Source organism: Numenius arquata, chromosome 12 (assembly GCF_964106895.1).
Source record: "Numenius arquata chromosome 12, bNumArq3.hap1.1, whole genome shotgun sequence".
NCBI lineage: Eukaryota > Metazoa > Chordata > Aves > Charadriiformes > Scolopacidae > Numenius > Numenius arquata.
This window is the reverse complement of record NC_133587.1, coordinates 6,126,763-6,140,565: the sequence shown is the minus strand read 5'-3', so window position 1 is coordinate 6,140,565 and position 13,803 is coordinate 6,126,763. Positions and strand designations below refer to the sequence as shown.

General features: G+C 39.6%; 1 protein-coding gene across 1 annotated transcript in view; it reads left to right on the top strand.

Annotated features, from left to right (window-relative positions):
- The first annotated feature begins 2,128 nt into the window (after nt 1-2,128).
- LOC141471164 (protein-glutamine gamma-glutamyltransferase E-like) overlaps nt 2,129-13,803 on the top strand; it is a 14,181-nt gene continuing 2,506 nt past the window's right edge. The window contains exons 1-10 of the mRNA XM_074157582.1: nt 2,129-2,135; nt 4,179-4,352; nt 4,556-4,795; nt 8,460-8,578; nt 9,339-9,467; nt 9,621-9,801; nt 10,057-10,192; nt 11,061-11,164; nt 11,250-11,492; nt 12,930-13,247. Coding sequence (XP_074013683.1) covers nt 2,129-2,135; nt 4,179-4,352; nt 4,556-4,795; nt 8,460-8,578; nt 9,339-9,467; nt 9,621-9,801; nt 10,057-10,192; nt 11,061-11,164; nt 11,250-11,492; nt 12,930-13,247 — 1,651 coding nt within the window. The remainder of the gene's footprint in view (nt 2,136-4,178; nt 4,353-4,555; nt 4,796-8,459; nt 8,579-9,338; nt 9,468-9,620; nt 9,802-10,056; nt 10,193-11,060; nt 11,165-11,249; nt 11,493-12,929; nt 13,248-13,803) is intronic.

Genomic DNA, 13,803 nt, shown 5'->3' with positions numbered 1-13,803 from the left:
GAAATGAGAGAAGCTTGTAAACTGCATCTCTACAGGAACTGAAGGGAAGGCAACACCCTTTCCCTACAACACTTCACACACACATGAAGTTAATGTGTCTAATTAAATGCATGACTACTTGGATACGCACTCACAGAAGGGATTCTGCCAGGTTTTATGTGGAAGTTATACTGATCTCCTCTTTCTAGTAAAGAGCGGCAACACCACAAGCGTAAGGTGCAGCGTAGTTACCCTGAGGATACGGTAGCACAATACTTGAACAACAGACAAAATTATTAAGGAGATGAATAGGAAAAAACAAAAAGAGTATTTTTTTTTCTCTGCAAGTTAGCAAACCACACTGCAATTTCAAGGCTGTGAAACAAGGGAAAAGGAGGAACTAAGTATTTTGAACCCTTTTGGATGATGGGTAGGTGGAATTGAGCTAGGAAAAACACCTGTGACAATGTTAAGTTCTTAGTCACTTAGGAACCATGACCACTGCATTCCAAAGGGATTATGAAAGCAGCTGCTGATGCTTTTCTGTGGTGAAGGTGCGACTGGCAGGTGCCGGGTTGGGATGTAGGCCACTCTGAGAGAAGTTCTGGTGGCTCGGTGAACACCACTGTGGGTGTGACATCCAGAGGTAAAGGAGGTGGTTGCAGCCGAGACAGAAAAAGTGTTCTGAGATTTAATTACTTACGTGAGTAGCGAGGAAGAAGAAAGGAAACAGTCATACTTCAGAGGGAGCAATGTGTAACGTCTGAAGCAATCACTATAAGTACTGAACGCCTGAACTTAAGAACTGGTCGATGCGGTTTGTCACTAGGGCTGTGTGTGAAGACCAAGTAACATCAGAGGCTTGTGGCTCTTATGGTTTCCAAGGAATATGAATTAAGGAAAAGAGAAAAAGGCCAAGTAAAGTAGCTCTGAACAGCAATCAAATCCATTTGAGGAGATTCCTGGAACAAGTTTTGACAGCCTGAACATCCTGGAAACTTCCAAGAGGAGGAAGAACCTCTGAATTATAATGTAAGTGGAGATACACCATTCCATATATACTGCTGCCAAGTGGGAAAAGTTTTAGTGTTTTCCTTTCAGGACAGGGCTAGCATTGATGTCATATAAGTACTCTTTTAGTCTTTCTGTTATCAAAACAAAGTTTCTCAAAAAGGTGGCAGAAGCCAAATTTTTTGGTTTAAAAAAAAAAAAATCAACCTTAGAAACAGCTGTTGGAGTTTAATTTCTGCTTCTTTTTCAGTTGGATTTTTTTTTCTTTTCTTAAATTAAAACTTAAAATTCAGACTAATTTACTTTTTAAGTCTTTACTGGGTGCTAAAACAAGACCAGTGGATCTCTGGAATCTTAAACAGATAATAAAGTGACATAGCTGTTGGGAGGAATATTTATCTGTACACTTTTAAGCAAGGGTACAAAAATAAACAGAAATATATTTACAGTTGTGAACACAGACAGATTTAGAGTTTGCACGGATTAAAAGCTACTCACAGTTAATAGTTTGGGAGGGGGGTGAAATAAAACTTTTGCTGAAATATTATAGTAGTATGGAGCTGACTAACGTAACAGGTAAACAGACATTTGTTTCTGATGGGAGTTTATAATTTCACAGAAGTCAGGGGGTGTTAGAAATAATTTGAGACTCCAAAAAACTCCCTCCAAAACCAACTTACAGCTTACCAGAAGTGACATTAACCAATCTGGAAGTGAAGTAATCAGGAAATGCTCCTTTTTCCTTCATAGGGCTTTTACGTCCCACCACACTCCCTGTTTCCTCATCCTTAAAGATAACTTATTCACGGCACACCTATCATCCTTTGTAGGAAGTTCTTCTTGTCTTGGGATTCAAGAGAATGCATTTCCTCTGAGTAAATAATTTTGGTATCTCCTCCCATAATTACACCCACGTTGAGTAGGAACATTGGCATTAGACATACATATATTATAGGAACCAGTTAATTCATTTGACAAGTCTACAGGTATTAATAACAACTAACTACCTCTCCCTTCTCTCAAATTTCAGCTGACAGCACGAAAAGATTGCTGGTTTTTTTCTTTTTATGATTAATGTGACTTGGACATCCTTGAAGAACAAAGTAGAAGGTGTATGCAATTCTCATAAGCTGAGGGAATGGCAGGTGAGTTCTGCGTGTCATTTGTTTCCCTTGAGCAGGGAAGCCCTAACTTTATTCAGGACTGTTTCCTTATGATTCCTTAAGATCCTACTTTCCTGTAGTTAGCTGCTCAGATTTCTTATCTGAAGGAAATTTTATATTGTAATTTGTTCTTGCACTTTATTTTCAAAGTTTTATTTTTATCGTTATTATTAATAACTGTTTGATAATAACTTTTGAACTAAGTAGAAGATATTTAGGGGGGAAGAAAAGAAATTGCCATTACTTCAAAAGGCACCATGCAGAACTCCATCTAACCCTCTTATTTTTTAACTGCTATTTCACAGATGTGTTATGCTTTGTATTAACAAAATTAGTAATCCATCCTAATGGACCTGGGAGCATGGAGCCTATAGATGGGAATTCAAAGCTGCATTAAACCCTACCAAAGGAAAACAGTAACAACAATATCTCTGTTTTTTGAAGTTTTAAATGAAGATTATTATTGAACTGGGCAACTGCAAAGCAGGGTTCTCTCTTGTTTAATGATGAAACAAACACTTTCAGATCAGTTTTTAAAATGTTGCTTTGCAGGGAAAGCAGCAGCCTACTGCAGCTCACTGCTGTCCCAAGACAGTCATACTAAAGATTCCTCTTTCAGCCCATCAATGCTTACTCACGTTACTACTTTGTGCTTTTAGACTGCAAACAAAAAAAATATTCTTCCTTGAATTTAATTGTGGCACTTTTTTTTTTGCATAAGTGAGATTTTACTTTTACTTCTCCAAAGATTATATGTAAACTGTACTTTAATATGCAGCTATATTGTTTCAGATCTGACTTAGCATTTCATTGCTATGTTATATGGTATGAGATAGACTTGGAAGCTTGTTTGAAGATCACTATTATAATAGTGCCTGGTGCCATAGGCCTTAATCCATCCTTTCCATCCCTCTCTTTTGTTGTTGTTATTGTTCTCTGCTGAATTCCCTTTAGCATGGTGGTGGTCATGTCCACCCATCCTGTCTCTCTCTCTTCTCCTCCACCCACCCCCCCCCCCAGCCTCATGGCATTTATGATACTAGCATTAATGACAACAATTTCTAGAATCGTTTCACAATTTAGAATCTTCACTAAGGTACTTGCCCTGAGCATTTGCCAAAACGTGCAACACAACGCTCCGGGTGTACTCTGTGGAGTCTCAGGGAGCAGGTATAAACACAGAGGATGGTGCCTCTCAGAGCTCCCAAAGACATGATAATTGCTGAAGTGTGAGCCCAGCAATAAAACATGAACTGTAGAAGGGAAAACAATCTCACAAGGAGGATCATGTGCATACTCACTTGCCAAAAAGTCAGTTTAGCATTTAAGGCATCAAGAGCCGCTTTATGGGTTTTAAACCACAGACCATAATAACCGTATGTGTGCAGGACACTCAGTATCAGAGGACTCCAAGCACACTGTAAGTCATCAGAATTCCTCCAGGACATGAAGGCAGTGCCTACTCGAGCAGGAATCCCAGTGGTCCAGTTGTTACTCTGGACAGAACTAAATTCAGACTGACTCATTTTTTTGTCAAAAGCTCTAACTTATGTCCTGAAACACCTCTCGATCGTTTGTATTAAGACAGATGATTTCTCACTATGTATCTTTCCCTACTCTAGGACAAACAGGATGTAAGCAGGAAAAGAAAGATGTCCTAATAGCCATTTCTGACATCCTAAAAAATAGATGTTGAAAATGTAGAGGAGCTACAGGCCACTTTATTTGATGCTGACCATGAAAAGACACTGATTTGCCCCGGATAAATTTAAGTCCAGTGAAAAAACAGCATTCAGTACTGCATAGGAGGCATCTAAGCCCTCAGTGTACGACAACCCTGTAACAAAACCCAAGCAAAAATTTCTATTATTGACCACTAGATGTAATCAATTTAATGGAGCGTCTGCTTTTTAGTTGTCCTTCCTCCGGTAAAAGATAATTGCTCTTAGCAACCTCATCATGCCATTTACCAGCAAAGGACTTCCTTCCATGCTGCTTCTCCACGTCTTTTCTCCTATTTTACAGATCTGACACCAACACATATCAGCTGGCAGCCATCACTAAACGCAAGCGCACACCATACTGACAAATATGCCAACACCGAGTTGACTGTGAGGCGAGGACAAGGCTTCACTATTTCCCTGTACTTCAACAGACCAAGGCAGAATGGGGAGAGCCTTGCATTTGTCACTGAAATAGGTAACGCTCCCTTAGCTTAACCTAGGTTCTCATAGGACCATAATCTTTATCCCTTGTAGTTCTCCCCTTATTCTATTTAGGGATGCAATTTTTCTTCACGTATTTTTAATGCTTTCCCCCCACCAGTGTGCTCATTTCAAGTATGATGTTAATATTGAAACCCCACTCTGGAAGGGAAACCAATTACCCCTTCTTTCTGGCAGGACCTTCCCCCTCAGAATCTCATCGTACAAAGGCTGTATTTAAGCTCTCTGAGGCGGGGGCAAGCGGCTGGACTGCTGTCCAAGGGTCCAGCGAGTCCGGCTACACCAACTTTACAATCACCAGCCCAGCCAACGCTGTCATTGGACGGTACAATCTCACCCTCCAGGTAACCTCAGGGAACAAGATCTTCTCCAGATTCCTGGGGCAGTTTGTGTTACTCTTCAACCCTTGGTGCCAAGGTAGGTACCGACGCCTTCGCTCTTGAACGTATCTGACCTGTTTGCTTTCATATCTGCACAGGGAGCTTGCTCCCTCAGGCTGTGTCTTTGGGTCACCAGTGGCAGCAATCTCAACTATCTCTTCAGAGATTTGGTTTTACTACATTTAAAAAAACTGCTGCTGCACCTGCCATCCCCCTGCTTTTGTCCTAATTAAATGCACTGCATGATATGATGTCATAGGCTCTTTCTTCAGCACTGAGCACATCACCCCTTTCTGTAGATGAGGGCTGGCAGACTTTCGTAAGTGCACGTACTTCTCAGAACTTGAAGCAAGCATAGAGTAACATCCTTGACTTGTGCCTAAATCCAAGCAAGACTGCTCTTACAGATGTTAACTGCAAAGACAGTAGCTCAGCTAACTTTATAAAAACTGATAGAGGGCCAGTGTGAAGCAGGCTGGCATGTCCCACGTCTTTCATCATGAGTTGAAGAGAGACATCTCTTGCTGCTCCATTTTCTATTTCTGCAGCTTCAGCATGTTGCAGAAGAAATGCGATTTCCTAAACTCAGATTTCGCAAATACGTGCTAGTCTAGAAACCCAGATTAGTCTTAAAATATACCGCTCTAGAATTAAGGGAGTTCTTAGCCAGCTGAGTGACTAAAGAGCTTATGAAAGAAGAGAAAAGTTACCACAATCATCCACTATTTTCTTCTGTGGCCATATGTTAGTCAAGGGCCACTAACAAATATGTCAAGATGAAAAAAGCTGCTAATTAACTCAGGATGTCTTGGAAGACAGAAATAATTATAGACGTATTCTCAGGAAACTCAGACTGTCTCTGCCTAGACAGTCCTGAGGGAAAAACATTCCCAGAGCCTCCAGAAAGATCACTTGTGGTGTAACTTCTAATTGATGGAAACCACACTGCAGGGACTGAAATATTTGACAGCTCCTGAACTGGAACACCAGCAGAGCAGTGGGACTCAGGAGGCCAGGCAAATTATTCTCAGATGAAAGCTGAGAAAAATTAAGCTGCACCATTCTAGTTTAAAAGTAATGACTTTGCAGAAGAACCCCCCAGATTTATCAGACGATGCAATGACCGCTGCCAAACAAAAGGGAGTATCCTTAAAGTAGGATGCTGCTGAATAAGCTTCTGCAGAGTGGAATAGCTCCCTGATCCTGACAAAGAGGAACAAACTAAGTTTGAGGGTACGTTATCACTATAGTAAGTGTCATAGCAGAAGGGAAAGAGAATTTATTTTCTCAGAAAAGGATAAATGGCAGATCTGGTCTGTAGATATGGTTCCACATGGGAGCTTATTCATTAAGCTGGAAAAGACAGGAATTGATTCGTAAACTGTAATATCAGTAAAGAACTACAGTCAAGGAAACAATCAGGATTGGAGATAAAAGAAAAAGCACTGGGTTGGAGAAAATCTACTAGTGGATCCTTAAGTGTCATCTGAAAAAACACTCTGATCAAATAGTTCATTACTGACTTTGATACAATCATTTGATTCATTATTAGCACTCTTTATTCTAGTAGTTAACTGTACATTTCTTCAATGGCATTGGGACATAACGCTTATCTATAGCTCACATGTGAAACTGTCAATTTTAAAGCTTTAGGGGATAAAAGGATACATATGCCTGAGAACTTTGTAGAATGTATCTTTTTCCCTAGATGTCTGATACTTGCCACTTTTTTCGGTGGCAAAGATTGTATGAAGAAATTACTAGAAGTATATCTACGTTAGAAAGCGTACTTACATATTGATTAAAAACTATCAATAGAAATTTACATCCTGATTGTTTCTCACTATGCCAGGATAAACTTTTAACTCCAGAATTAGAGGGCAGAAGAGATAACAACTTTGTATTTTTGTATTAAAAGCAACTAATTTAATAAAGGATTAGGTCTATATTGGTCTGTCTTTCTATAACTGTCAAAATAGAGGACTATTGTGGCTGATTGCGTTTTTCCTCCTGCTGAGAGTAACAGAAGAAGGGGTTGTTACTACTTAGTCATACTTGAAAGGAAGAGATTTGTTGTGGTGTATTGTGGGTTTTTTTTCTTTCCTCCTTTTAAACTAATGTTAATTTTGCTCTGAATTATTGCTAGGAATAGTGTTGTTATAAAAAAGTCTAAGTATACTTATTCAATGGCTCTATCATGTTATAATTGAGAGCATATAAACCTTAGGAAAAAAGATTTTCTTCAAGTGACTACAGAAGGACATTTAGATCACTCAGAATCATAAACTCATAACACTAGAAGAATCTTAGGCAATTATCTAGTCCCACACCATGCTCTAAGGCAGGTTCTGTTTAGCATTTAAGTAATTCCTGACAGATCTCAAATTCCTTCTTAATGACCAGCCATGAGGGAAGCTCCAGTACCTCCCCCAGCAATTCACTCCAATAAAGCACTAGCCTTTCTATTGAATTTTTTTCCTATTAACCAACCAAATCTTTTTTGCTTTGATTTCAGCATATAACTTCTCATCCTGCATACAACAGATTTACTCCTCCCCTGCCCCATCCTCTTCACCAAAATTTCTGGCACTGGTTACCATGCTTGCCCCATTCCTCACCCAAATTCTTTTTTCTTCCTTACATAATTTGGAGTTAATTGTTAATTCATAAATTATATTTTCTTCATAAGTTTTTTCAGGATTGCTGAGTATTCTCAGTGCTCCTCTCACTCTTTCCAACTGGTCCACAACTTTAAGTGCAGCACCTGGAACTGTACACAGTTCTCTAGGCCCATGCTGGCCCAAAAGCTTGGGAATCAATGATGATATTATTTTAAAAAAAAAAAAAAAAAAAAAAAAAGGTGTGGACAGCCATGACAAAAATACTTATGTGATATAACTTTTAAAATAAATTACACAATCTTTTTATTTGCAGGAAGGGAAGGATGGGAAGTTCCTATAGGAAGGTAAAGAAGTTGACTCAATAAAATAGAAAAGCTGATTTTTATATACATTTCCTGAAATCCTGAAGCTTTCAGAAAATTTTAAACATTATGAAATTAAACAGAGTGCTAAATAGGTATTGCTGTCTAAAGAGTAAACAGAACAACCTCAACATCTGTGGGAAGCCAATGCTTTCATAGCAGCTATTTCCTGTGCCACAGAGACCAATGAATAACTGAAAACTTCAAAGTGACTGAAAACAAAGAATGGTGGAGCGGGCTATCCTAATAACATTTGTGTTAGCACTTTGGATCAGGCAAGTAGAGATCTTCATTTAGGAATCTTAAAACAAGACAAACATGACTGGAAAACAGAAAAATGTCATCTCTGTGATTCTTTTCAAATGTCTATTTTACCTCTAGTTACCCTGAGAAAACAAAGTAACCCAGTGAGCTAGCCTGGACTTTTCTCAGTCTTCTTCACAAAAATAGTGTACAGATAGGGGACATCTAGATAATACACAAAAATACACAAATGCTATACTAAAATTAGGGAAGAAAAGCTGAAGTAATATAACATGGATCCCACCCTGGCCATATAAAATAGTAGGCTTTTTCACTGAACTGCACGTGTTTGGGGAGCTATAATAATGTGTTTTCCAGACAGTTTTCCCCTTGCTAAATCAAGATAGAAATGTTTTTGAAAGGTTGCTGGTATTCTCAGATTTTAGTGTAAAAGCACGTGCAACTTGGTTTTCAGGTGATGCTGTGTACATGGCTAATGAGAATGAGAGACAAGAGTACGTTCTAAATGAAAATGGAATTATCTTTGTGGGCAACGCAAAGTACATTGAAGCTAGAGGATGGTACTATGGACAGGTAAGCCGTAAGGAATTCATTTGGGCTCCTACTCTGTCTCCAATAGCATTTTCTCTTATCATTATTTGCCTCTCTGATAGGCATGCCTATTTATATGACAACTGAACAAACCTGACTAGGTTTACTTGGGGTTCGCTCAGTAATAGCACTTTGGTGTGAGAGAAGGCTCAGCCCAGCACTGCAGCCAGGACTGACTTCTACATGTGCTAGAAGCTCATGGTACAAGTGTGGACCTCATCTGTGACCAAAGCATCCACAGTGCAAGCGACAGTATACTTGTGTGGCTCCAACACACCCATTATTTTTGTAATGCAGTCACAGTGGGCCAGAACTGACACTGACACAGAATTATAGAATGGTTTGGGTTGGGAGGGACCTTTAAGGATCATCTAGTCCAACCCCCCTGCAATGAGCAGGAACATCTTCAACTAGATCAGGTTGCTCAGAGCCCCGTCCAACCTGACCTTGAATGTTCCCAGGGATATGACTCGAGAATCTAATAACTGCAGTCAGAACAAGCTTGGCAGTTTGAGGTTTACTGCAGTCATCTCTTCTGGGATCCTGCCAGATTTTTGCTTTAATTAGTTAGCCCCATCTTTAGCCAATATTGCAGTGTGAACTGCACACTACTGTCTTTTGTGCCTCACTGTCCCTATCACAATCAGGCTGCAATATCTGAGAAAGGAGGAACTGCGGCAGAATCTCCTCTAGCTCTGTTTGTGAAACTATTTTCTTAAAAAATTCTCTTATCTGATCACAGTTTCAAGATCACCTTCTAAACATCTGCCTCACCATGCTTGATCTGAGCCTGTACTATCGTCAGGACGCAGCCATGGATGTATCCCGAAGAGGAGATCCTAAATATGTGGGGCGAGTAATCAGTTCTATGGTAAGAAATGGACATCTTAATCTGAATTCCACATGCTTAAGCAGACAGCATTAGTTACACCACTGAGACTCAGCCACCTGCACCTTAAGCAACTAGAAATGGTGCATTACACACAATTGACTTTGTGCATTCTGTCCACTGGTCTATTTTTAGATCAATGGAAATGATAATGATAATGGAGTTCTCCTGGGGAAGTGGCAAGGAAGTTTCCATTCACATGAGAACCCATCCAGGTGGGATGGCAGCGTGGTCATCCTCCAGAAGTGGCGTCAGGACAACTACAAGCCTGTTCAGTACGGCCAGTGCTGGGTTTTCGCAGGCGTGATGTGTACAGGTAAGCTTTAAGAAGAGAGGACTGTGGTGAAATGGAGGCATCTGTGACCTCTGCTTTTATCTAAGCTACAAAGCAATTAATTCTACAAAAGGAACAGTGCTCTGAAGACTGCGAATGCTGAAAAATCACAAAATATTTAGATGCTTAACTTCATTTCTCAGGTATTTGTAATCACTGAACTAAAGCTTTCTGTGTTTTTTGTTTGTGTATATTTGTTGTGGTTTGTTTTTTTTTTTTTTTTTTAATATATTTCAGTTCTGAGGTGCTTGGGGATTCCAACTCGTTTGATTTCAAATTTTAACTCTGCCCATGATGTGGATAGAAACCTGAGTATTGATAAGTACTATGACAGCTCTGGAAAGAGTCTTAATATCGGCAAGGATTCCACATGGTAAATACTTTTTTTTGCATCTCACCAATAATTAGAGAGAGGATTTATGAGACTTAAAACCATGAACACTATTAGTAAAGAAGTGATTGGACAACACTTAATACAAATATCTGAATTAATACACTAGATATCAATTTGGAAAGAAAACATACTTCATGGCTTTGAGGTAACAGTTACTTCAAAGAAACAACCAACCAGCCCAATTTTTTGCAGTCCCTGGCCTCAAACAAGTTGCAACTTTCTTTAAAAAGTATGTTTCCATTGACAATGTACTAGTTCCCAAGGCTGCTTTAATTAAACACGATGAAAGAGGTTCATAGAGAATAAGATGACAACCAACCATGAAACCCGGTGGTCTCAATGTAATATCTAATTCAGAAAGTCCCTAATTCTCTGACTGGGAAAATTCATAGAGTGTATCAGGGAGAGGGTCATTCTACTCATGTGCTGTTCTTATCTCTTTTCAAAACATCTGCTGCTGCACACTACTATAGACAGAGTATTGGACTTTATGACCATTTTATCTGACCCAGTATAGTTATTTTAAGTTTCTACTTAAACAAAGCATTTCCCATATTTGAGGGTTACTGAACAAAATCACCAAGCATTGCCCATATCCACAGCTTAAATCTTTCATTTACAGTTCATATTGCTCCCAAACCAAGCTGCTGGCACCTATAATCTCTCCCTCCCCGCCCTGAGGTCTACACCCCAAAAGCAGGCAGTAAATCTATCCTTTGAAAGGCGGAGTGAGTTGCTGTAACTAGACAGCTCCTGTCACGTCTTAGAGAATCTTTAAAAAACAAGATTCCTTACTCCTTTAGAATTGTAAGTTTGTATGACTCTAGACATTGTTCTTTGTCTCCAGGGATTATCACGTCTGGAACGAGAGCTGGTTTGTTCGTCCAGACCTGGGAACACCATACAATGGGTGGCAGGTTTTAGATGCGACTCCACAAGAACAAAGCAAAGGTAAGGTCTTAGCAAGACTTAACATCCCTTCTCCAAAATGAGCATGACTAAAAGTTTGACTTCTTTTTCCCCCCCCATGTTTTAGGATTATTTCAGTGTGGCCCTGCATCTGTCAGAGCCATCAAAGAAGGTGATGTAAACTTGGATTATGACACCTTATTTGTGTATACGGAGGTGAATGCTGATTGCAACAGATGGATTGTATACAAGGATGGAACTAAGAAAAGAGTCTATTGTGATACTGAAATAATTGGCAGGTTTATCAGTACCAAAGCTGTGGGCAGCAATTCTCGTGTGGATGTCACCTGTAATTACAAATATCCAGAAGGTAAAGGAATTATCGCAGATTATTCTCTTTGTTATCACAATTATCTCCTGCTGAATTCTTGGTGCTAGGATGGGTAACCTGTTTTGTTTGAGCATCTTTCCCCTTCCTTCAGAAAATATTTCTGCCACTATTCTCAGACTATATTCTTAATACAACGGGTATTATATTTCTGGGGTTTTGTATCTAGTAGCTTTCCTCTCAAGATACAATACAAAATATACTTTAGTCCTTTACACAGGAGTACAAAGTTTAATACATACACAAAACAGGGCTATAAAATACATTTTACTACTCAAGGCAAACTCCCAAGCTGTCATACCAAAACGTCTTAAAACTGAGTCCATCATGTATCACGAACTGTGCACAGGTCTGCAGCATGGGAAGTTACAGATTAGTAAGTACTATTTTCCTGGCATACCTGGCAGAGGGGATGGGGCAACAATCAAGCCACGAATCCAAACCCTTAAACTCCAGTCCTCTAACACTAGACATCCATCTCCCATATGGGGATGCTCGTCTCCATGCTCAGTCTCGCTCAGCAAATAAATTCCTCCTTGCTGTGTCCATTCCAACTCCTCATCTGTCCTTTTGAAGAGCCATTACACTCCGCTCCCAAGAAGGGTGACTCAGTCTCCCTCTCTGACTGTATAAATTCTCCAAGTGATGCCCTCTTGTGCTCCTGCTCTGACATCTCACCATCAGTCACCCAGCCATTCAGTCGTTATGTGTTCGCACTCCCAGCAGGCTCAGTCTCCACATTATTGGATTTTGGAAACAAAGCTACTAGGAAACAGTAAAGGGACTAAGTGTCACTTATCTGTACTTCGCAAACAAAGCAGCAAAGGTTAAGAACTGTATAGTCACACATTTGCAGGAATATTTTTAATATTCCCTCAAAAACTTGGTACCTATGTCTTTCCATTTATTTTTTTTTTTTTTTAAATTTAGGGTTACAGATTTCATATAATAGTTTGCTTAATGTTTGTGGCTCAAAGTCTCAAAAAGAAGAGAAAGATGTATTTCGCTTTTCTTTTTTTTAAAGCTTGCCATTCAGAATCGGTGGCCACATTTCAATACTTCAGTCCTCAAGGTTTTATTGCAACCATATTTAGTACAGAGGCTGGTTATCATCACATTAGCAAAGTAACACTTGTCAAACTACCGCACGTTCTGACCAAAGAAAAAGAACAGTTGCATCCCAAACAAATACAAATGCCTCATATTTGGTTTTAGTGACTTATTCACCGTATTACATATGTTTATTACTTACCTGTGAAAAACCTTAACAGAGGCCTAAAAAATATGGGGAACTTTTAGATGTTGCGTATTTCTGGGTGATACGGAGCTGACAGCCTGTATCACTCTGAAAGCCTTTACACAGAGAAGGCACAATGGCAACAAAAGGATTAATTTTACTTGGTTCTCTCCTTTGACCAGGTTCTTCTGAGGAAAGACAAGTTTATAAAAAGGCCTTGGCAAAGATATTTGGATCAAGCATCACAGAAGGACACACAGAATCTCCAAGTGAAAGACCATCAGAAAGAATGAGAAACCCTGGAATCTCTGGGAAATTCAAGCTGGCTGAACCTCCAGTGTTTGGCAAAGACATTACCCTACTCTTAATTCTCAATAACCTCGGAACTGACCACAAGACTGTGAAGGTGGACATGAGTGCGTCAACCGTCCTGTACACAAGGAGAACAGTGACAGAGATCCTGAAGGCAAACACTTCCGTGGATCTGGGTTCTAAACAAGGTAACTTTCAACGTCCCTAAGGAGCCAGTATAGCCCTCTTCTTAGCCACATGAAGACAACATGAAGTAAGAAACATCAGTATCGTACCTATTATCAGCCTTGTAGCCCATCTGCTTGCTCCATCTCTTATAGCATTGTTTATGACTACATTTTGCAAGATTCCCCCCCCGCCCCGAAAACTTTCCCTAGTTCGACCAGGAATTGAAGGTCTCATGAAAGGTTTTACAGAAGGCTACATTTATATTATAGCTCCAGAATCAACACTATATATATGTGTTGTGCATATATATGTATAGACATACACATGTGTGTCTGTGGTGATTATTACATGTATAGGAACACATCTAACGCTTTTAACAAATAAAAAAGTCCAATGTATGCCTTTTGGCACTCAACAGGCAATGCTTTAATAGAAATTAACTAGGGCAAGGTTTAAAAGTTAACACTGAGACTGTCTCTTTTGAAGAGTCAAGCCTATTAAAAACTATTCTAGAAATCTTTTTCACCCCCAGGGGCTGCAGAGATAGACAGTTTTTCCATACACAGCAGAGAAGTT